The 23,859-nt window shown below is 32.9% G+C and overlaps 1 protein-coding gene across 11 annotated transcripts in view; it reads right to left on the reverse strand.

The window, feature by feature from the left end:
* The window catches only part of LOC124540451 (filamin-A), a 109,738-nt gene that overhangs the window by 28,716 nt on the left and 57,163 nt on the right, over nucleotides 1–23,859 (reverse strand). For 5 of the 11 annotated variants that reach the window (XM_047118038.1, XM_047118037.1, XM_047118041.1 and 2 more), the window contains 10 exons: nucleotides 8,524–8,664; nucleotides 7,658–7,827; nucleotides 7,348–7,473; nucleotides 6,830–6,943; nucleotides 6,149–6,337; nucleotides 5,191–5,293; nucleotides 4,544–4,686; nucleotides 3,681–3,789; nucleotides 3,040–3,204; nucleotides 1,888–2,127 (listed from right to left, as the gene is read on the reverse strand). In XM_047118038.1, coding sequence (XP_046973994.1) covers nucleotides 1,888–2,127; nucleotides 3,040–3,204; nucleotides 3,681–3,789; nucleotides 4,544–4,686; nucleotides 5,191–5,293; nucleotides 6,149–6,337; nucleotides 6,830–6,943; nucleotides 7,348–7,473; nucleotides 7,658–7,827; nucleotides 8,524–8,664 — 1,500 coding nt within the window. Of the gene's footprint in view, nucleotides 1–1,887; nucleotides 2,128–3,039; nucleotides 3,205–3,680; nucleotides 3,790–4,543; nucleotides 4,687–5,190; nucleotides 5,294–6,148; nucleotides 6,338–6,829; nucleotides 6,944–7,347; nucleotides 7,474–7,657; nucleotides 7,828–8,523; nucleotides 8,665–8,927; nucleotides 9,282–23,859 lie in introns of those variants that run through there. The other 6 variants (XM_047118030.1, XM_047118031.1, XM_047118033.1 and 3 more) reach the window with 3 other exon arrangements.

Here is a 23,859-nt window from a genome sequence, read left to right on the forward strand (position 1 = left end):
ATCAGAAATATGTTGAACATTTCTTCGGACTAATAAAAATATATATAATAATTATAGTTTATACTTTTTAATGACCGTATTGAGTATATTTTATTATAGAAAATTACTCTAAGTGTTGGGGAAGTAATATATGTTTTATGTAAGTTTATTTATTTATTATCTATAAGTTAAAATATATACTTAGTACATATATTATATAAAATTCAGCTTATATATTTTTAAGACTTGCCGTAATAAAAATAATATTTAAAGAATGTTAATTTGTGTCAAATACAATAATATACCAACATAAAAATGTTGTCGTTGTTGAAAGGAATATTCGAGGAATCACGCACTTAAATTACGTTAAGACAATGAACTCAAAACGCCATTAGTGTGTGTATTAAATACTCCTTAGTTATATGCAAACGAGGAAATTAGCAAGCCTAATATTATCATTCCCCCGCGATTTAAACAGTGATTATTTGCAGCTGACGCCGGTAATTGTTACAAACTGTATTTAAATTGCATAATTCATTAAATATTACTAAACAGCATTGGACATAGACAAAAAAATCTATTGTCTTTAATCACCTATACAAACGTCAACGATCAAAAAAAGTTAAAATTAAATTTTCAACAATGCACCCAATGATTGAAGCAATTATAAATGGATTAACATTTAAAAATGTCTTCATAAAATTACCGCGCAAAACCCGAACTCCTGCCAAAGAGTTATGACGGACATTAGCAAAAACGAATATCGTAAATTCGCGTAATCACTGACCGAAAACGCGACAGCTATTATCACGTTTAAAAAAAGAACCTGGAGATGCTAGTCGTTTTAAAAAAAGAAAAACAATTTAAAAAATCGATCTGTCAAAATGGTTCGCAGTAAATTTCGCCGCGGCATCGGTCAAGCCGGCCGGCATTGGTCCGCCGGCCGGGGGGCGTGGTCGGCAATCGTATAAGGAACGAGTCCGGCGATTTATTTATGAAGTGCATTTCAGTGTTTATGTGGTTTTTTATAGTGTACAGTTCAGTGTGGCTCCGCGGGGGCGGCGGGCCATTTGACTTGCTGATCCGGGGACGATAAAGCGCCTCGGAATGAATTATTCGACTCCGTGTTATTGTCGGTTATTGTCGACTCGCTCCGACACAACCTCATATATTTTGTCATCCATATTATGACATTTTTCGACAAATATGTATATGAATAAGCCATTCCACTATCAATATTTTCTTTATTTATCCGTATATTTTCGTTTTTTATAACGACATATTAGACAAAACGAATTTGCTTCCCGATGTTACTATTTTCTCAGATCTTAAAAACTACGCAACAAATAATGCGGTTGTCATTAATATACAGAGTGATTCTTTATTAAGTTATAATTATGTGTAATAAATGCTTAACAGAAGAAAGCCGAGAATATCACCCTTGTATCCATGTAAAGCCAAGACCGAAAACTAGTTTATTTTAAAGTCAAACTGATTACATAAGATATATCTCACTTTATTTTTTTTAATTTGCAACAAACAATAATCTACTTTAAATGTGTGATACACATTTATGTTTATGTTCTTCCACACTACCTAATGTCTTGATATTACTAGTTTTAATATTACTTTATACATATACAAGGTTATAACTTTTACCATAGTAGCGCGTATTCTTCCGCCAATAGCTCTTTCACTCTTCAAATGAGCCAGAACAAAAAGAATAAAAACTCAAGAGTAATTTTAAATTCCGTAGTTGACGTTGTATTTATAACAAATAGTATTTGTGTCTCAAATAAACACCACCAACAAATGGCTCATTCAATCATCTACTTTCCTATACTAAATTAAAATAACCTACAAATTTCCTAATATTAAATATACTTATGAACCAAAATACAAACTGACCTGGCTCATCCACTTTATACGACACATCGCACGATCCGTCCCTCCTGTCTTTGAAGTCGATTTCGGCTTTGCTGGGACCCTCCAGAGAAATGGCCAGCTGTCCGGCTCCAGCTTCCCTGGTCCACACGTTGAACTCGTTGAAGCGACCAGCTTCTCCCCTCTCCAAACCAGCACCGCCAGCCTTCACCAAATGGGATCCAGAATCCCGAAGAGGACCAACTGTGAACTGGAAGGGTGAGCCTGGAAAAAGATTAATTAATATTAGTATATGAAAACAAGTGAAAATTTTCGTTTGGAAATGATTACTTAAATAAATAGCATTCAATATTTTCATTACAATTAATGTGGCTATGTGCAATGACTTAAAAAGAAAATAAAAATATTTTTTTACCATTTGAGGAGAATTATTTTGTAAATTATAATAATAGTAATAGTTAAGCTAATATAAATAGCTTAACTTTCAAGCACTTTTAATCATCATTCGTCATTTCAATCGTCATAACTTATGTAATAACTTAATTTCCCCTCCATCGTTAACATGCAATGGAGGAATATAGTAAATTAAATTTTAAGTTGAGCTGTATAAGTCATTGACCTATTTCATGTGTCCCTTAGATATAAAAAAAATATCGTCTTGGTCCTATAGTAGATTTCTATTTTTATAGCCAAATCCTATAGTCCCGGTTACGAAAAAGGACTGTCATTACATTTTTTTAATAGCTTATCAGAGTTATTAAGTTAGGGATGTTGAAGTCCCAAGCTCTTCAAAGCACATAAGTATATCAAATTCTCGGTAATAAATTCTCGTCAAAAATTAAGGTAAATTTAAAATTTAGGAGTCGAGATGGCCCAGTAGTTAGAACGCGTGCATCTTAACCGATGATTGCGGGTTCAAACCCAGGCAAGCACCGTTGTTTCACGTGCTTAATTTGTCTTTATAATTCATCTCGTGCTCAGCGATGAAGGAAAACATCGTGAGGAAACCTGCATGTGACGAATTTCATAGAAATTCTGCCACATGTGTATTCCACCAACAGCGTGGTGGAATATATTCCAAACCTTCTCCTCAAAGGGAGAGGAGGCTTTTAGCGCAGCAGTGGGAATTTACAGGCTACTGTTGTTGTTGTTGTTGAAATTCCATCTAGAGCTCACCGGGAATATGAATCTCCCTGTACTTGACGGATACGGTGTGCACACCCAGCTCCTTGGGCACGAAGTGGACGGAGTAGAGACCGTCTTCCACCTCCTGGATCTCAGCATCCTCTGACACACCGCCGGGACTGGTGACAGTCGCTGCCAGGTCGAAGGACGTGATGCCTGGAAAAACGAAGTTTATTTATTGATATATACCAATATTATAATATAAAAGTAACTCTGTCTGTCTGACGCTCTTTCAAGATCAAACCATTGAACCGAATTTGATGAAACTTGGTACGAAGCAAACTTGAACTCCAAGGAACTAACAACCTAAATCGCAAGCAAAGCCACGAATGACAAGTGGTCAAACATATTTAGCTTTTTGTCAATTTCAGGCTCTCATAGTTCTTTTTTTTGTATAACATCATATTTCTCAGAGACTTGAAGTAAAAAAGTGCCTAAATAGTAAAATATATCTGAAAATATCATATGACTGGGAAGCACTATTTTACATGCCCTTTACAACCATGATTTAAGGCCAAGTATTCAAGTTCTATAAGCATATATAATTGGCAATTAATTAATAACATAATTTGCACAATTGTGCTCCCATATATCTTTTTTTACGGTGGTGTAATGGGAAGGAAGCGACTGACCGGGCATCTTGAAGGTGAGCTTGCAGTTGGTGCCGACCTCGGTGAGCGGCGCCTGGTCGCGCTGGCGCTGGATCTTCTCGCGCTGCCGGTTGCTGCCCTCGCCCGACACCTGCGCGCGCACACCATTACATTATACGTCTTAGATTTTGACAGATTGCATTAGAACTGAAGTGTTAAGATATCTTATGCGATGTAACAAGTCCAGGGTCGAAATAACAACTGTATAGCTATTGATGTATTAATAGTCGTAGCGATGGATTCGGTGTGAATGCATAACCTACTTCCAGTATTAACATAAGAATTAAAATCATTAATACTTAAATATATACAAATATGAATTAAACATAGTTACTGTGTAAATCTTAACCGCTTGGAATGTTGGCAGGAATGCTAGCATTAGCATATTGGCATCCCAATTGAATCGAATATTCAAACTAACTAAATTTATACATGTAATACAATTGGAATGTCTGTTTGTGATTTTAAAATAGCCCTTTTTACTCCATGCATATGAATGTATACACGGTCCAGATACCAAAATAACATTTTTTACCATTTTTGTCCGTCTGTCTGTCTGTTTGTTTGTTCCGGCTAATCTCCGGAACGGCTGGACCGATTTTGACGAGACTTTCAATGGCAGTTATAATAAGGAGTAACTTAAGCTACAATAATGTTTTTGTTCTATAACTCAAACGCATATATGGTCGCGGGCACAGCTAGTTCAAACTAAACTTCCAGTAACACAGACGCCAAAAAATTTCGTTCTACATCACAAACTCGCATATTATAAATAATTATATTATATTATTGTACGTCATATTCTCAGTCACCATTTTGGAAATATAAGAATTTGATACACATACTTTAACTGTGAATGGAGATCCTTCGACATGATGGTCAGCGAACTTAAGGTTGACGATGTAGTAGCCGGGTTCCGTTGGCTTGTAACTGATCGCTAAAACGCCATCGGTGCTGTCCGCGCACTGAATCTCAGCTTTACTTGGACCTGAAATAATTATTGGGATTACATTAGTAAATGTACTAACAGTTTAAATTGTTCTTTAAAAATAGAAATAATGAAGAGTTTATTTAACAACGGGCTTTGTGTAAGCCCGTCTGGGAAGGTACCACCCATTCATCAAATATTATACCGCCAAACAGCAGTAGTCAGTATTGCTGTGTTTTGGTTTGAAGGGTAAGTCATAATCGGCACAAGAAACGAAACATCTTAGTTCCCAAGGTTGGTGGCGCATGGGCTTAGTACGGAATGGTTAGTTTTCCATACCGGAAGTTACTGTCGTTGGTGGCCACATATAATCAAGTGGCCCACATACCCATTTGCCAACCTTTACAGCCAATAAAAAAATTCAACAGAATATCATTTGATACGGTTCAAAAATCACGAATACAAGACTACGAAATATGAGCATAAAGTTGAGTCTCACTGGACGATGTCAGCTCAAGCGTAAAGTAAAGCATTTAATTAAAGTAAATAAAACACCAAACGCACCTTCAATGGACAGTGAGAGACCACCGTAACCCGCATTTCTGGTATCAACTGTGAAAGTGTTCTCGCCTTGAGTTTTGCCTTCTTTCAGGGCTGTCCCAGCAACCTGGAAAGATATTAATCATACAAGTAAATGGTTCATTAAAGCAATTAGAAGTAAATGAAAAAGAAGTGACGGTTCTATTATAAATGTTATATTTTGGAAAAGATTCAGATTAGATAAGGCGACCTGCCAATTATAAAAAATAGAGTAACTCTTCTAAGATAAAAGATAAATTTTGCAAAAGGTACAGAAGAGAGATGGCACACTGCCAAGTATAACGATTAATAATGGCTAAATGGTTACAGTAGATAAAGTTTATATAAAGTAGTGTAAAGTGGATAAAGTTAATATAATTGTTAATACTAAAAAAAAAAACAATTAGAAACAGTTGCAGTCCGGTAAAATTGATAAGAACTGTCAAGAATACTCCAATTATCTGATAAGTATTAAACCTAACTCTAGTTTTAAATATTTTATAACAGATTGTAATTTGTTTAAGCACAAATATAATATCCTCCTGACCAATTACTCAAGATAGAATAGCCCAGTCGGCAAATCTCGTAAGACATGTTAAGTGTTTGAAAAACAAGTACACTCTCGATAATCTGGTAGAACGGCAAACCCTAAACGATCCAATAGTGTTTTGCCGGGGTAAAGAAGTTTAACCGGTAGCAACTTACAGATTTCACACAGTTACTAATGAGCATCGCTCACCACATTAGCATTAGCCCTTTTGGCCAGCCGCAAGCTAACCACCTTGAATATTAATTATAACATACCAATATCTCAAAACGAAATCTACCCAACTAACTACATATAACTCACAAATATAAATTCTAGAACATCGGGATCTTTTTCAAAGTGACATATTACAGCGTTGTTTGGTCTTAAATATTACAATCAACCTTGCCTCCTTACCTTGACTTTCTTAGCATCTCCAACTTCTTGTTCTTGAACAGTAATGTTAAAGGGTGAGTTCTGAATGTGAACGCCCATCTTCTTGACGGAGACGATGTGCTGGCCAGCTTCACGGGGTGTGAAGCTAATACCAATGTTACCAGACGGCAGTCGTTTTAAGAAGCATGGCTCTTCAAGACCAGATGGAGCCTGTGAATTAAGTGATACGTTTTAAAAACGTATTTACGATCTCAGTTCAAATAAAATTAATACTACGCCTAACTATAAACTTGTATAGCAAATATGAAAGCAAAAAAAATACCTAATTTTAAGCCTTTGGAATTGCTATCCTCACAAGATTTTTTGGTTTCATTAAACATATTTTAACATATACAAAACGAAATGAAGAATTGCCATCAGTAGCAGCATATCTGATACTAATTAGTATTTTCAATTAATAAAAAATAAGACTACAAATATGACATCAATTGGACCAATTCCAGTATCATAATGGAAACGGACAAACTCAATAGTTATATAAATAGAAGTTAGAGTAGGTTTACAGGGTTTTGGGTATTCGTGTTGCTTTTTCCTCAAAGGGTAACCGCAAGTTCCGTAAAGGTTTATAGGGAATATGACATTTTAGACAGGTTCAACTTATGTTCAGGTCGTTTATAAAAAATAATAAAAATATACACGAACCTGGATGGAGGCGTTTAGGCTACGGATGTCATTGTCATTGACTTTTCCAGGGAGAGTGACTTCACTGCAGCTACCGACTGATATTTGGTTCCTTTTGCGACCTTCACCTGTGACCTAAAAAGAAGAAAAAATACATTAATCACCCTTACTTGATAAATAATAGAGTAGAGCCGAGATGGCCCAGTGGTTAGAACGCGTGCATCTTAACCGATAATTGGGGGTTCAAACCCAAGCAAGCAACCACTGAATATTCATGTGCTTAATTTGTATTTATAATTCATTTCGTACTCGACGTTGAAGGAACACATAAATTCTGGCACATGTGCATTCCACCAACCTGCATCGGAACACCGTGATGGAATATTCAATTCAAATATTAAAGATTCAAACATTCTCCTTAGTGGGAGAGGAGGCCTTAGCCCAGCAGTGGGAAATTTACGGACTGTTACTTACTTTACTTACATCATAAACATACATTTATAATAATAGTTCAGAACACATACATAACTAAAACCAACCTTAGCTATGAATGGAGATCCCTTAATGTGCTTGTCTCCGAACCTAACAGAGATTTTGTACTCTCCAGGTGCAGTGGGTAGGTAAGATACAGCGACGGTACCATCCTTGTTGTCATGGCATGTGATCTGAAATATATACAAAAATAAATTAAAATAGACATATTATTAAAAATAAAAAAGCAAGTCACATTTCTTTCAAACTGACTATGATTACCACTTTATATTAGTCAAAATTTATTTCTCCTTCTGATAAAATATAATTCAACAGCTGTCTCATTGAACAATATAAATAAGAATGATTCAAGGTTACCTCAGCTTTACTGGGACCTTCAACAGCCATAGACAGTCCACCAGCACCAGCACCCTTGGTGCTTATTGTGAACTGACTTGGTTCGCCACTGACGCCGCTGGTCAAACCAGGACCATATGCGGTTACGTAACCAGAGGAAATTGAGTCCACGTGGAACTTATAAGGCGATCCTGAAAAGATTAAAATAAAGATCAAAGTCTAGATTTACAATATTTCTCTAAAGATTTTTAATAAAATTCTCTTTGAAGTAATTCAGATAGCTATCATAATTTGACATTAAGATACAAGAAGTATTCCTTGACCCATTTCTCGATTATTATTTGGCTTCAATTTCATTTGTAGGCAATTTGTAGCATCTTACAAAATTACACTTTCATGCAGCTGTTATGAATCTGATTTAATAGTTTCGATTGCAAAAATATCTATTAATATTCTGCTCTTAGCATTTCTTTAATATTTTATGCGATTCAACCTCTTAACCCATTTATTATAACGTTATACATAATTTAAACATCTTTAGATAAGGAAGATTTAGAGAATTAATGTGATGAATATAGAAGAAGGGTACGCCCAAAGAAACGATGGATGGATTGTGTGAAAGATGATATGGCTGAAAAGAATGTTACTTGTTCTCACAAGTGACGTCAGAAAGAGAAGTATGGAAGAAGAAGATATGCTGCGCTGATCTCAAGGAAAATTGAAATAAGGGCAGGAGGATGATGTTGATACTCCTTTAGATAAGAATTATTATATTTGTAACTCAATACTAGTGCTAGGAGTATAACAAAAATATTCTTAAATCATTTTTTAAATTGCAAGAATTGGTCTGACTATAGAAGATTTAAGAAGAAATGTTAAAGTGTTACCTTGTACGTGTTCTCCATTGTACTTCACATAGAGTTCATGTACACCTTCCTCCCGGGGATCGTATTTGATACTGACTGTTCCATCCCGGTTGTCTTCAATCACTGGTTGGTCTATGTGGCCGCTTGGCATTTTTACTTCCGCTGGAATATATGCAAATATTTTATTTAAAGTCACGAGGGTATCGTTTGGAGAGTTTTAGGAAAAACAAGCTCAACTTGAATGGGAATGTGACTAGAGAGTGCTTGTTAAATCACATGAGTTAAAAATTAAATTAGGTCTAGCGTTAATGTTATCAAAATTGTACTGGATGTGTGATAGCTTTCTGAAACTAGATTATTTACACCTGGTCTGTGTAATAATATAAGTAATTCATTGATGATGGAGATCTATATCATTAACCAACCTTGTCTAGTATCAATATGATAGATCGTCAAAAAGTTAATGGGCGTGTAATCAAGTCCAAGACCAGTTTTGTTGAATGTAATCTTATGTGCTTCAGCAAACACTATTGGTATAGCTTCCTTATCGATCTCAGATACTGAGATGTATTTCTTTTTTTTATCACAATAGTAGACTGATACGTCGTTCCAATTATCTTCCTTCCCGTTCCCACCAACGATAGAATTCCAAAGACCAGACATAAACGCCATTTAGGTATTATCTCTCCTTGCAATTCTTCAAATTGAAAACTTGTTTTGTATTGTGTTGTGTTGTGTGTGTTTTATATTTTTGACATGTTTAGTTTTGTATATTTTCTGTTTTTAGTTTTTCTGTAACACCTATTTTTAATGATCCGTTTTTTTTATTTGTGTTTAACGATTTTATAGTTTTAAGGGATGTGTAGCTAAAGTCCAAATTGGTTCCGCGATAATTTTGACTGATATTGCTGCTATTGATTGTACAGTTGAAGTCTTTAGCAGAGCTATTCTGTAAGAATAAACTCGAAACTCACTGCTGATTTTATATCAGGCGACTTTCTACGTAGCAAACTAGAGTATAAAGTTAGGTCAGTTTTCAAGGTTTTACGTATGATATGAAAAGTGATTTCTTACAAAATAGCACTGATGATCCAAGAATTAAAAGAGAATTTATGTAAATGTTATCTTAAAAATTTGCTTTATAATAAATCAAATTATTAAATAAATTAACACCACAATAAATTTATAAAATAACTACATTTGAACTGAATTAATATTATCAAAAAAATGTGGAACCAAAATGAATTTTAGCAATATATTATTTTAATCCTATATATTTTAGCCAGTATGTAATTAATTTATGTTTAAAACATTCGAAATTTTCCGTATATCCTTGACAATTTCAAACGGAGCCGATGAAAATATTTCACATCATTCATAGTATACAAGTGTACAATTTATATGTCTCTGAGATATATCAACATGATAATTATCAATTAGGAACAAGCTATGTACGAAATATATTATTTCACTAATGACGTCATACTTTCGTGATTATACCTTGTCGCTATGTATAATCGTCGTTTTATTTATAAAATATATAAAATGTGCTGTTTATGCGTTAGTTTTGACAATAAAAATCATAAAAATAGTTGGCAACGTACAGGACGCGCCTCCGACTTTATATTAGGGCGCAGTTATATGACGCGGATATTTTTAATAAACGTGAGTGTATTTTATGTAATTTGACCTAAATACGAATATTAGAACGACATTCCGCTTGGGTTATGTCAGCCATTTAAATTAACGACTTCGTATTAATTAAATTAAGATAATTATAATGAAAACGATCCCAGTTCTTAGTACTTTTTACACATTATAACATTGCGTGATTATTTTTCGACTAATATTTTTGGTGCTGTCATATTATAAAGCCTTTAAATTAGCAAGTAACTCTGATTGAAGAAAGAAGTAGGCGTGAAATCATTAGTTCTAAAATTGTCATTTAAAAAAACCGCTAAGTTTCTTTCGCTGGTTTTTCTCAGATCTAAATTAATTTCTGAACGGGTGGTAGATATTTGATTATAAATAATTTTAAATGAAGATTTTTGACTATGGTGTGGTATGGACCTTAAATTTAATATATCCTGTATGTTAAAGCTTCGCTGTAAGTGCTAGCGAGTACATGTGAATTCTAGCCGATCATTTTGGTTTCAAATGCACCGGAATATTCATGTGTATTATTTGTACTCGATGGTATAGGAAATGTTGCGAGGAAACCTTGTGTAAATGTCGAAATCAATTCCGCCACTGTTTACTATCCAACTTAATCGTACTGGAATATGCATTTAACCTCCTTATCATCTTTGCTGTTATTTAATTTTTATTTTTTTAAATTTGCTCTCATATCAATATCGGAGCGAGTTGTTATTATAACAGGATATTTAAAGATAGAATTAGCGTTATATAAACCCGCTCTTAGTAATATATATCTCATAATACACGTGATATTTTGGTTAGAGCGCGCGACGTTTCCGTTCGCTGACAATTCGACGATTCAGACCTGTCAACGGGTCTAATAAGATATATAGCGAATAAATAACGGCCTGTGAAATATTGTGAAAAATTTGACGGTTTAACATCATTTTTGTCACCATTACCATCGATAATCTATGATTATTAAGATTCATGTTATTTCTAATTACAGGAGAAAGGATGGTGGAGCATCGGGAGATTTGGCAATACATAGTGACGACGATTAATTTAATGCTTTTAATAAATAAATCCTTCATAGAATGTTGTAGTGACTAATATATATTATAGGTAGAAATATTTATTATAATATATTACTGACGATTTTGTGGTACTTTTTAAATTGAAAATCAAAAATCAAAATCAAAATAAACTTTATTCAAGTAGGCTTTTACAAGCACTTTTGAAATTCTGAGGTTTGATCTGAGGTTCTTAGTTTAATCCATAATTATTATCGTCCACAAATATTATAATATTCTACATTTTTAAACTGGCAACATAAATATGAACATGACAGATGCTTAACATGACGGGAAATTAATTTATTATTTAATAAACAATTTTTTTTGTATAGTTTTTATTTGTGCCAAAAGGCATAAATGATATCGCCAATATCTCGTGCGAGAAAAAAAAATTAATAATAGGAATACCAACACACTTAAGAAACGGTAGCTAAATTTATGAATCCACAGATAATTAACTGCACTAATGTTTCCCGCCAGTTGATAAAAATAACTGGTTCGTAATATTTATGATTAATAAATGCTGAAATTATTTTTGCTAGAACTTAGACTCGGTTTAATTTACTTGATATAGATAAAATTAACGGAATGGCGAAGAACATTTTAGGTACATTTGAGATTAATAAGATCGAAAGTGAAATTTTATATGGTACTTTTTTTATAATGAAGGGTGAAGGTTTTTGACATGTCCTATACTACATTCTGCTTACAGCTTAAGAAGTCTTTTAAGAAAAGTAATTATAATATGATAATAAAGTAGTTCTTATTAAACTTAAAAAACAAATAGAAAAATTTGAATTGCAATTGTTGTTACAATTTTAATTAAATTTGATGATTTCTGTTTAACTCAGTATTAACTGTAACCGGCTGTTTGGAGTCACGTATTACGTATTATAAGTGTTGGTCACGCACACCATTGCAAATATTATCATGACCACGTGTCAAGTTTATGGCCTGCGTGATTCTGACACAAGTTTTTCATCAAAGAGAATTAAGCATTATTGCACACCTTCAATATATAGAGAATATTACTCTATTATCTACAGAAAAAAACATTCACGATTCATTTAGCTTCAATTGTTTCAAACAACTTTATATTGTACTTAAAGTTAAACTACATGGCATTATTACGTATTCAGAAGGATATTCAACCAATATCAACAAGTCAATATTCCTTGTATTACCTTAATCCTCTCTTGTAATTGCTGGTGGAAAATGATAGAGGCACGTATGCAATTGGTATTCTGTGATAGGTCTCTTATAACAGCTTTTTAAATGGCAGTGCATCTTAACCGATGATTGCGGGTTCAAACCCAGGCAAGCACCGCTGTTTCATGTGCTTAATTTGTCTTTATAATTCATCTTGTACTCAGCGGTGAAGGAAAACATCGTGAAGAAACCTGCATGTACATTCCACCAACCCGCATTGGAACAGCATGGTGGAATATGTTCCAAACCTTCTCCTCAGAGGGAGAGCAGGAGCAGTGGGAATTTACAGGCTGTTGTTGTTGTTGTTTGTTGTTGTAAATGGCTCACTGCTTAATGGCATGCTATACTGTCAATGTCATGACTTCGAACTTATTCCGCTACGCTTCGCCACTGTGAGTTGAAAAAAGCATGCAACTGCAAAATTTAATCTTTATTTTTTGAGTTAATTTTTTTTTAATTTTAAAGATTACCTTGTAAGAGTGGTGTACATAGTAATATTGTATATATAAAGACTTTGATATATATAAATAATTATATACATAATTTATATAACACTTCCCAAATACGAGAGCCGAGATAGCTCAGTGGTTAGAACGCGTGCATCTTTACCGAAGATTGCGGGTTCAAACCCAGGCAAGTACGACTGAATAATCCTGTGCTTAATTTGTGTTTATGATTCATTTCGTGCTCGGCTGTGAAAGAAAACGTCGTAAGGAAACCTGCATGTGACAAATTTCATAGAAATTGTGCCACACGTGTATTCCACCAAACCGCATTGGAAAAGCGTGATGGAATATGTTCACAACCTTCTGAACAAAGGAAGACGAGGCCTTAGCTCAACAGTGGGAAATTTACAGATAGTTTGCTAACAACATTATCCTTTCTCTTTAAGCACGAGAATTGAACCCGCGATCTTCGATTGTTTAATCATTTTAACCGCTGTGCTATCTCGGTTCCTAAGTGATATATTACAAAAGAATAACTCTCTATATATTATAAGATATAATTGAGACACATAAATCACTCTGCATCAGGATCAATTCGTTTGTTTTGGTAGGCAGCCTTCCAAATAGATTATTACAATCAGCGTCAATCAATGTCATACGCATTATTGCTTAATTATTATATTTATGATCAATTATTATCAACTCTAAGTGAATTGTTTGTTAATTACATGTTCTATATTTCAAATATATTTTTATACAAAAGTATATGAATAAAGTATAATTGGACTTTTTGTAACCGTTTTATATATCTGCGAATAAAATAAAAAATCGATATCGAGCAAATTTTTTTTCTTTAACAAAAGCGAAACGAGTGAATGCCTTATTAATAGAACCGAATTATTCTATCATTCACTCCTTGATAGACGAAGATGGGAATGAGTTCGATTTTGATCAACGTACTAACTGCCCCATTTTCGATTTTAAGTAGATTAGTGTTATCCTAATAAAAACTATGGGCAATCAAAAATATTAATAATATTAATCGTTATGATACATTATCCATATCTGTCCCTATGTATGATTGGATCTTTAATATTGCACATATTTTGATGTAGTTTTTTTTAATTATAGTGTGATTCGAAGGATTTTTGTATCAACATGCACATGCAACAATATAGTAGCAAAACACTGATAATTTTAACTTCCAAAGTGATGTCGTAAAGAGACCATATCTGGGTTCTTGTTTAATTTGACCATCAATAAGTAAGTTTAATATATTGAATAAGGGAATTTGAGTTTGAGTTTGGGGCGATCGCTAGTATTTTATGTATTAATATTGCACGTAATAAAAATAAATTAATGTTGTTTTGTAGATTAATTCGAATGATTTATAATGTACACAAGTGTGGTTATAATGACGCGTGACGACCAAATATTCTCGGTATTTTGTATGAATATCAAACAAAATCGAATTTGTTTGTCTCCACACCAGCGGTCTAATGGCATAGATATCTCGTGATATTTCCGACGCGAAACGTCTGCGATAAATTATTACACTGTCACCGACGTTATTACAACATTTTTATTTAACAAATATCAAAACAAAAGTCATTTATGTGTTCCGTACTCGTTTATTTAAGTTGAGATGTATAAAATTGTTTTCTTGCTGTTATTTTGGTAATTTCTGTAATGTAGGACTCACCTACAATACAGAGTGGAAATATATGCACATATGCAACATAGCGCTTTCTATTCCCCTTTTATCATAGCTTGATGGAATCGTCACAACAACAACAAAAACAGCCTGTAAATTTCCCACTGCTGAACTAATACCTTCTCTCCCTTTGAGGAGAAGGTTTGGAACATATTTCACCACGCTGTTCCAATGCGTTGGAATGCACATGTGCCAGAATTTCTATAAAATTAGACAGATGCAGGTTTCCTCACGATGTATTCCTTCACCGCCGAGCACGAGATGAAAATTATGCCCATGAATATTCAGCGGTGCTTGCCTGAGTTTGAACCCGCAATCATCGGTTAAGATGCACGCGTTCTAACCATCTCGGCTGTATCATGATCACAACTTTACAGTCCACGCAGAATTATATTCTAACAACAGATTTAACACATAGCTTATAGCACAGTTAAAGTGTGTTGATGTGTGTGCTGGCCAAAAGATACTCTGTATTGTAAAGAGAAAGCTTGGAACTAGTCTAGGTTATAGTCCAATGCGTGTTTTTGTTTCTACAGGTTTCCTTACTATATTTTCCGAGCACGAGATGATTTATAAATCAATTAATCAATCAACTGTGCTAGTTCAAAGAAACAATTACAAATATGTTAAGTACTATATGTCACCCTCAGCATATAGCCCGTAGCCTATGACTTTCCTTGGGTTCAAACTTGCTTTATAAGAAATATCATCAGTGGCTGCCAGAGGGCAATAGAAAGACAGGCAGACAAGTCTAATTCAGATCAATAATTAATATTTTAACATAGTATATACATTGTTTAATGTACTTTTATATAAATAAACATTTGATGTGACCATGTCTACGTCAACTGTCAGAGACTTCCGCAGGACAAGACTGAAGAAAGTATATATATATAGAGAAAGATATATACATATTTGAGGTTAATAAACTTCGACAGACCTATCACTGTGAATGTTGATTAATATATAATATATGAGAGAGCTGAGATGGCCCAGTGGTTAGAACGCTTGCATCTTAACCGATGATTGCGGGTTCAAACCCAAGCAAGCACCACTATATATATGTGCTTAATTTGTGTTTATAATTCATCTCGTGCTTGGTGGTGACGAAATCTTATTTAACAATGATAGGATAATCGACGTATCTTTTTAATTACTCTTAAATTTTTACCAATTACAATTACAGCAATTATCTTAAATATTAATTTCGAACTTATTTAATATCTCAATGCATAAATTTAAAAGTATGTGACACTGTGTGTGTGTGTGCCTGCGTGCGGGTATGTGTGTGTGTGCGTGCATGCGTACGTGTTTGCTTGTATCTGTGTGTATCTCCTGGTAATAAATGTTCTGTTTCGTTGTCACTTATTTTTTTATTTATGAATTCAATTTTTATATATTACTTTATTTATTTGTGTAAATGATAATACATATATTCTCTTCTTACTAATCACCAGATATAAATCATTCTAAAATAAAGTAAAATATAATAAAAGTAACATATGTAATCGTGTTGTGTCAAGACAAATTATAGCGGCAACTATTCTAGACAAAACAATGTTTAAACTGACAGCATTATTAAAATACAAAGTAAATTCCTATTTCCTACCAAGTGACATACATATACTAATTTTATAAATCAATCTTGATACTCTAAAGCCATTACTCAACATACATTTGAAAACATACTTAATAGGTTAAAGATATTTTTCAAAAACTGTGACATATAGACTTTAAAAATTATGTAAATTAAAAAAGTAAAGTAACAGCCTGTACATTTCCCACTGCTGAGATAAGGCCTCCTCTTCCATTACGGAGAGGGTTTGGAACATATTCCACCACGCTGTTCCAATGCGGGTTGGTGGAATGCACATGTGGCAGAATTTTGATGAAATTAGACACTTGCAGGTTGTCGATATTTTCCTTCACCGCCAAAAATTATTTATGCCAAAAAATATGATGGTCTATTTAGTCTACTAGGAATCCACCCCTGATTCTCGTATGCTGATACTAAATATACTGCAGAATGTCGTATAATATTCACAGTTTTTCAGTCATTGTCTACTATATTGCGCATGTTTTCCATACAAAAACCTTTCTCTGTAATCAATCTATCTGTAAAAGAAAAGCTTCAAAATCAGTTGCGTAATTTTAAACATATAAGCATACATAGGGACAGACAGCGTTCAGCGACTTTGTTTATACTATGTAATGATTAGTAGTAATATTCTAAACAGATGTCTCAAAATATTCGTTTTGAAATATTATTGGGTAATAATTGACAGATGTCTGTCGTTCATTCATGAATATTTCCACGTAATTCTATTAAACATTGATAACCAATAAATTGATCTTATAAATCAGATCTCAAAAAAAAAGATGAATAATGTGAGTTGACGTAATCTTTCAATGTGGATTTTAATATTATCAACATCTTCTATAAGGATGACACATTAAGAAAATAAACTTATTGATTTTCATTATCCTCAATATAATATGTCCTGCCAGTTACGCAGGTCACACTTAATTGGACACCGTTGCTGAAATCGCTGAGGATAATTCTATCAAAAAGATTTGGAACAACAATTTCAGAAAATTCCTCAATCGCTTTAGAGGCTTAAGTGCTTGATGTATATAATAAACAGAATTAGATCTATTGAAATGTAGTGTTCTTGCTCTACTGATATTGAATATGCCACGATGTGTCAGAAAAAAAACATAATATATCAAATTATCAAACAAAGCATTTAATGTAATATCCAATAATAAAATTTATAAACTATTTTTTTTATCTAAAGACCCCTTTAATTATGTCTAAAGCTTGTCCTAAGGTCGTTGCATTATTGCTTTATTTTTCAGCATTAAAAATTAAAAAAAAAAATTAACTCCACAAAATGTAAGACATTCTGACTTAAATTTGTTTGTAACATTATTTCCTGCCAGCCAATATATCACAATACTGATGTTCAAATAAAAAAAAAATACAATCTTCGAATAATTTACATCAATGAAATATATTCACAATATTTCATTTACGTTTCAGTGACATTCCAGAGATTTCGTCGCGGCAATATGTTTTACGCAATTGAATACTTAAAACAAAATGTATGTTTATATAACGCATAAATTTTATATATTTTTAAACTGACGAGATTACGAAATTTTTAAAGTATTGCATTCGTTGTGCAAGCCTGGATAGTTATCACCCACTCACCACTAATTCTACCACTGAACACAAATACCGAATATCGTTGTGTTTCAGTTAGAAGAGTGAGTGAGCCAGTGTAACAAAGACAAGTTACGTAACACCTCAGTTATTGACATTGTAAGAGATAGATAATATTTCTTAAACGAAAAAAGTCAAAAATCTTTACTCAAAATAGAAGTGATTACACTTTCTTATTGATAGTCAAAAAATTTACCAACGGTTCGGAATTTAACACCTCAGATCTGAGTAGAACCGGCGAAAGAAACTCAATGGGATCATTTTTTTTAATATCATGTTACATATACAATATATATTTTTAATAATAATACAAATCAACAACAATATCTAGGATCCATATACCATGTATGTACCACAACAACCGTCTGCCTGAATAAATTAAAAAAAAAACTTCACAAAAGATTCACCCTTAGCCATGGCAGTTATTCGGAAACATAAATAATTATTTTTCTCATGAATGAATGAACGCCCGGAATGCGTGCCTCTTTGAAAAATAATTATCCGATACGATTCTCTCTACCATTCATTATCAGCATTCATCAACTTCACAAAGTTTCAGCTCGATATGAATACTCTATGCATACGAATCAACGGGACAAACAATGACACATTAATTTATTTACAAAATTCAATCATAATCATTATAGCAAACTTGAAGAAAATGTAATTTTTCACTTTGCTAGTCAACGCCATGCTGTTCCAATGCGGGTTGGTGGAATACACATGTGGCAGAATTTCTATGAAATTTGTCACATGCAGGTTTCCTCAGGACGTTTTCCTTCACCGCTGAGCACGAGATGAATTATAAAGACAAATTAAGCACATGAATCAGCGGTGCTTGCCTGGGTTTGAACCCGCAATCTTCGGTTAAGATGCACGCGTTCTAACCACTGGGCCATCTAGACTCAAGGTCTTTGCTAGTCAAAGAGGTTTAATTTTCGTTATAGATTCACACGACATCCTCTCTTTTGTATATAGTATGGGAATATTGGTACTGATGGGGAAGTACCCAAGCGTACTGTACAAAATCCCCAGTAAAAAATATTCTTTCTTTGAATATCACTACATAGTATTAAACAAAGTCGCTTTCTCTGTCCCTATGTCCCTTTATCTTTAAAACTACGCAAATGATTTTGATGTGGTCCTTTTTATGGATAGTAATTCGCGAGGTAGATTTTTGTGTTTACATGGACAATATATTAATGACACACTGATAATTTTAGAAGCTTGTAATGTGATGTCGTAAATAAAAAAATTCTGTAGTATATTTAGTATCAGTATTGCACCCGTGCGAAGCGGAGACGAGGGCTAGTACATGCATAAAGTACTGAGGTTCTTGTCAGTTCTTCTCGATAGAATCTACATTCCAAACCGGTGGTTGCTTTACTTTTAATACGATTCTATAAAATGACGAATCAAAAGTACTTTGGTGCGGGTTTACTCAAAGCCTGGCTTTGGTAAAGAAGAAAAGGTTTGTATGCGTGACCTTGATAAGCGTGTAGGTAGGGTATTTCCCGCGCAACTGACTGGTTTCCTTTGAGAACCTCATCATCATTTATTGATCTAAAATATGGCCAATAACTACGAAACGAATATTCGATTCAACAAAACCACAATGCTCTAACAAAACTACAATATGACCCTGGACTATCTGGAGTGTTCATAAAAATTATAAGCCACATCAAATGCTTGGCCAATACACAATTTTATTACAAACGGATTTAAACCATACCATAGACATAAATGAAGTTACAACACGACAGACGGCACAATCTTAAATACATAGCTTCCATGTGATCCAGAATGTTATGAAATCATATAATCAGGTCATGAGCCGTAATGCGCATTAATACTTTTATAGGCTGGGGTCAAACGTCAGGGTTGTCACACCAAACACTTTTGACATGACATATCCTGTATCTCATAGTATTGAGCTTTTTATTACCTGTGAAAATTGTGTATGCTAATGTCAAAATAAATTAATGAAAAATATGTACGTTACGTATATCAATATTATAAGATCAAGTTAGGGTTGTCAAATGTTTTGCAAGATTCGAATATATTTTTATTTAGGTGAATATTTGTTTTTTGGACTGACAACTGCATTTTTTGGCAGAAATGGTTTAGTTAAGTGCTAGAAGTAAATAATGTTTTATCACATTGTTTAAAGGTAAATATGGTTTTTTTAATTTGCTATTAGAAAAATGCTTTAAATTACGAATAAAATAAATTTCAGAATTCCAAATATAATTATATATTTTTCTTTGGTTTTATTGTGTCTATTTCCCGGAAAGACGGTATTCGCCATTAAAATTTACTAATACATTAAAGATAACTTTATTTTGTTAGCGCTACGAATATAGAATAACATCGCTTGAAACTTTAGTATTGATCTCTAGATAAATTAATGGGATTTCAATAGATCTTTCATATTATATTGAATATGTCTTTTAAAATAGTAGGGGTTGATATTAAGATTTGCAACTCAAGTCGTCAAAAAAATGGTTGTACGAAAGTAATTCTTACGAAGTTTGAAAAGCTGTATTATTTGATAAATAATTTATAAAAAAACGAAACCGACTTCAAAATTAGAAACAACTAGTGAATTAAAAATAAAAAAATATACCTATGAAAGTACTAGACCGATTTTAATAAAACTCACACTGTTCCTTAAGTTTAACTGTACCTAATAGATTAAAAATGACCATTGCAATACGACGTTTAGTTTTCGAGAAATTCATACATCGGAAAAACATACAAACAGACTTTTTACTTGGTGGTAGCTTTGTACAAGCCCATTTGGGTAGGTACCACACACTCATCAGATATTCTACCGCTAAACAACAGTACGCAGTATTGTTGTGTTCCGGTTTGAAGGGTGAGTGAGCCAGTGTAAATGTAAAGCCCAAGGTTGGTGGCGCATTGACGATGTAAGGAATAGTTAATATATCTTACAGCGTCATTGTCTATGGGTGATGGTGATCACTTACCATCGGGAGGCCCATATGCTCGTCCGCCAACCAATTCCATAAAAAAACACCTGCATCCTAGATATATACTTACTGTAGAATTCCGTAGTTATTTTAAAACACTATGTTTATAAATAATAAAATAATTATTCACTCAAATGTTTAACGAAATGTATTGCTGATGTTTTAATTGCATATCTAATGCAATATGCATTTGTTTATAAACATATTTGATTTATTCCAAACATTTCTGTCCGAATATAACCGCTGCGTTCTATAAATTACTTAAGTATGCAATAATTCTTATTTATGTATTATTTGTTACTTTTAGCACGTTTCATTATTTAATATAATTCGATTTTTGAAATTACCTTTTCTTCATCTGGGTATGGAATGCCATGGCGGTATGAATTTAATTCAATAATAATTATTATTCTTAAAACAATGTACATTAAATAAAATTCAAATTATTATTTCATGATAGAAAGGTTGCACTCAAACGTTACATGCAGAAACGCTGCATCTAAAGAGGATTCAACAACAACAACAACAACAACAACAGCCTGTAAATTCCCACTGCTGGGCTAAAAGCCTCATCTTCCTTAGAGGAGAAGATTTGGAACATATTCCACCACGCTATTCCAATGCGGGTTGGTGGAATACACATGTGGCAGAATTTCTATGAAATTTGTCACATGCAGGTTTCCTCACGATGTTTTCCTTCACCTCCGAGTACGAGATGAATTATAAACACAAATTAAGCACATAAATCAGCGGCGCTTGCCTGGGTTTGAATCAGCAATCATCGGCTAAGATGCACGCGTTCTAAGCACTGGGCCATCTCGACTTAAAGAAAAAGAGGCTTCGCTTAGTAAAAAGTAATAATTATCATGTTCGATTCTTACATCTTGTATTCTGTACTAGAATTGTATGTTTTACAATGTAGAAAACGTAAATCATCATAATTAACAATTTGTTTCTCTACTACGTATAAATATAATATGATATATCCATAACTTCTAAAGCGTTTCGTATGCTAGGATTTGTGATGAGGATTTCCAGAGAGTTTAAGCGTGTTTCAACTTTTGCTCTTTTATATAAATCATTTGTGAGACCTATTCTAGAATACGCTTGCACTGTCTGGAATCCACAGTATAGTAAATATATAGAATTAATCGAAAATATTCAGGAAAAGTTTTTAAAATAACTAAATTTTTCGTCTATAAATAATTTGAATCAAATAGAAAAGATACCGACAACTGAACAGAGACGACTTGAACGTGATATGGTGTTTTTATATAAATTGATCCACAACATATTTGATTCCCCTTATCTCCTTTCTAAAATAAATATCAAGTGTCCTCGCCCTGGCAGTCGCAACAAATCTATTTTTGATTTTCCATTGACAAAAACTAAATATGCAGCAAATGCATTTGTTAATAGATCATCTAAACAGTACAATAAAACATTTACTGAATGTGATATTTTTCATCTCTCCCTTAAAAAATTCAAACTACAAGTAAAAGAAATATTATACTCTGAAGAGCCTTAATTTACTTATGCTTTTTTAATTAATTAATTATAATTTGATTATTTATTATTAAAATATGTTTTCTTGATTTAAAAATTAAATTTATATTAAATTAAATTATGTAAATGAATTATATAATTTCATGCACCTATTAAATATAAAAAAATGTCTTGTTTTGTACTTACTTATGATTAATTTATAAATGGAAACTGTTTTGGTTTAAGAATAGTTTTATATTTTTTTTTATTTTATTGTAATTATTTCACTGTTTGTTTCCTGTACACTAAATAAATAAATAAATAGTAATATTACTAATGCGAAAGTTACTATGTATGTATGTATGTATGTATGTCCATCTTTCACTTATACCTGAACCGAATCGGATGAAATTTGGAATGAAGCAAGTTTCAACTTTAGATAAGCATAAAGCTTTTTCTTTTTCACTCCTGAAACAAGCAAAACAATGGGCGACCAGTATCTTACATAGTTGGTATAATAAAATAGGCACTAATTAGTCACTAATTTGGCATTAATGACCTAAGCGATTTTTCATCATGTTTTGTTTGTTTTGGTTGATTGTTAGAAAACCGAATAAATAAATATATCACGTAAAGATGATTAAGATTTTTTTGATTTTTATTTGTTTTGGTTTTTTTTGTGCCATATTATTTAGATTATTTCGCCAATGTCACGTGCGAAACGCTTAAGATGCATTAATAAAGTATCAATAAGTTAGCCTTTACAGGAGCTAGCTTTACATTTAATCTATGCAAAATGACGACTCTAAAATTCTCACAAGAGCCTATTTGAATAAGGTTCATTTTGATTCGATATGATCACATAATAAGTATCGTATACTTGCAGCAATTATGAACTCTTGCGAAATATAGTATCGATATTGAAGATAGATTATTATTAGTAACAGTATCGCTAGCGATAATTTCAAATATACACTTACTATCCTTTGTTATTCAAGTGTTCTAAACTGACAACAGTGAACAAAATGTTATTGAAATTGGAACATTAATTACACATAAACAAATTTTATCTCATTATATTTATTAGTTTACAATACACATTTATTTTTATTTTTAAATCACTAAATGATAAATTTCGGAATATCGAAATGAAGCCGAATATTAATTAAAAGTATCATAAATCGATTAATCATTACTTATAAACGCGTGCCACTTCTAAATTTGTTGATAGATCTATGGCTAAATTCATTACGGCCTTCGATGAAACATTCGTCAAAATAACGACACGTAATTGGTAAATCATAAATTATATGGCGACATTAATGAACGGGTCCTATATTTAACCAATCAGCATTAACACATACAACCATTTGTATAAAACAAAGTTGCTTTCTCTGTCCCTATATCCCTATGTATTCTTAAATCGTAAAAACTATGCAACGGATTTTGATGTGGTTTTTGTTAATAGATAGAGTGTTTCGTGATAAAGGTTTTTGTATATAATACATGAACAATATAGTTAGCAAATACTGATAATTGTAGAAGTTTCTAATATGATGTCGTAAATAAA

The sequence above is a fragment of the Vanessa cardui genome, chromosome 25 (genome assembly GCF_905220365.1).
Source record: "Vanessa cardui chromosome 25, ilVanCard2.1, whole genome shotgun sequence".
In the NCBI taxonomy this organism is placed as follows: Eukaryota; Metazoa; Arthropoda; class Insecta; order Lepidoptera; family Nymphalidae; genus Vanessa; species Vanessa cardui.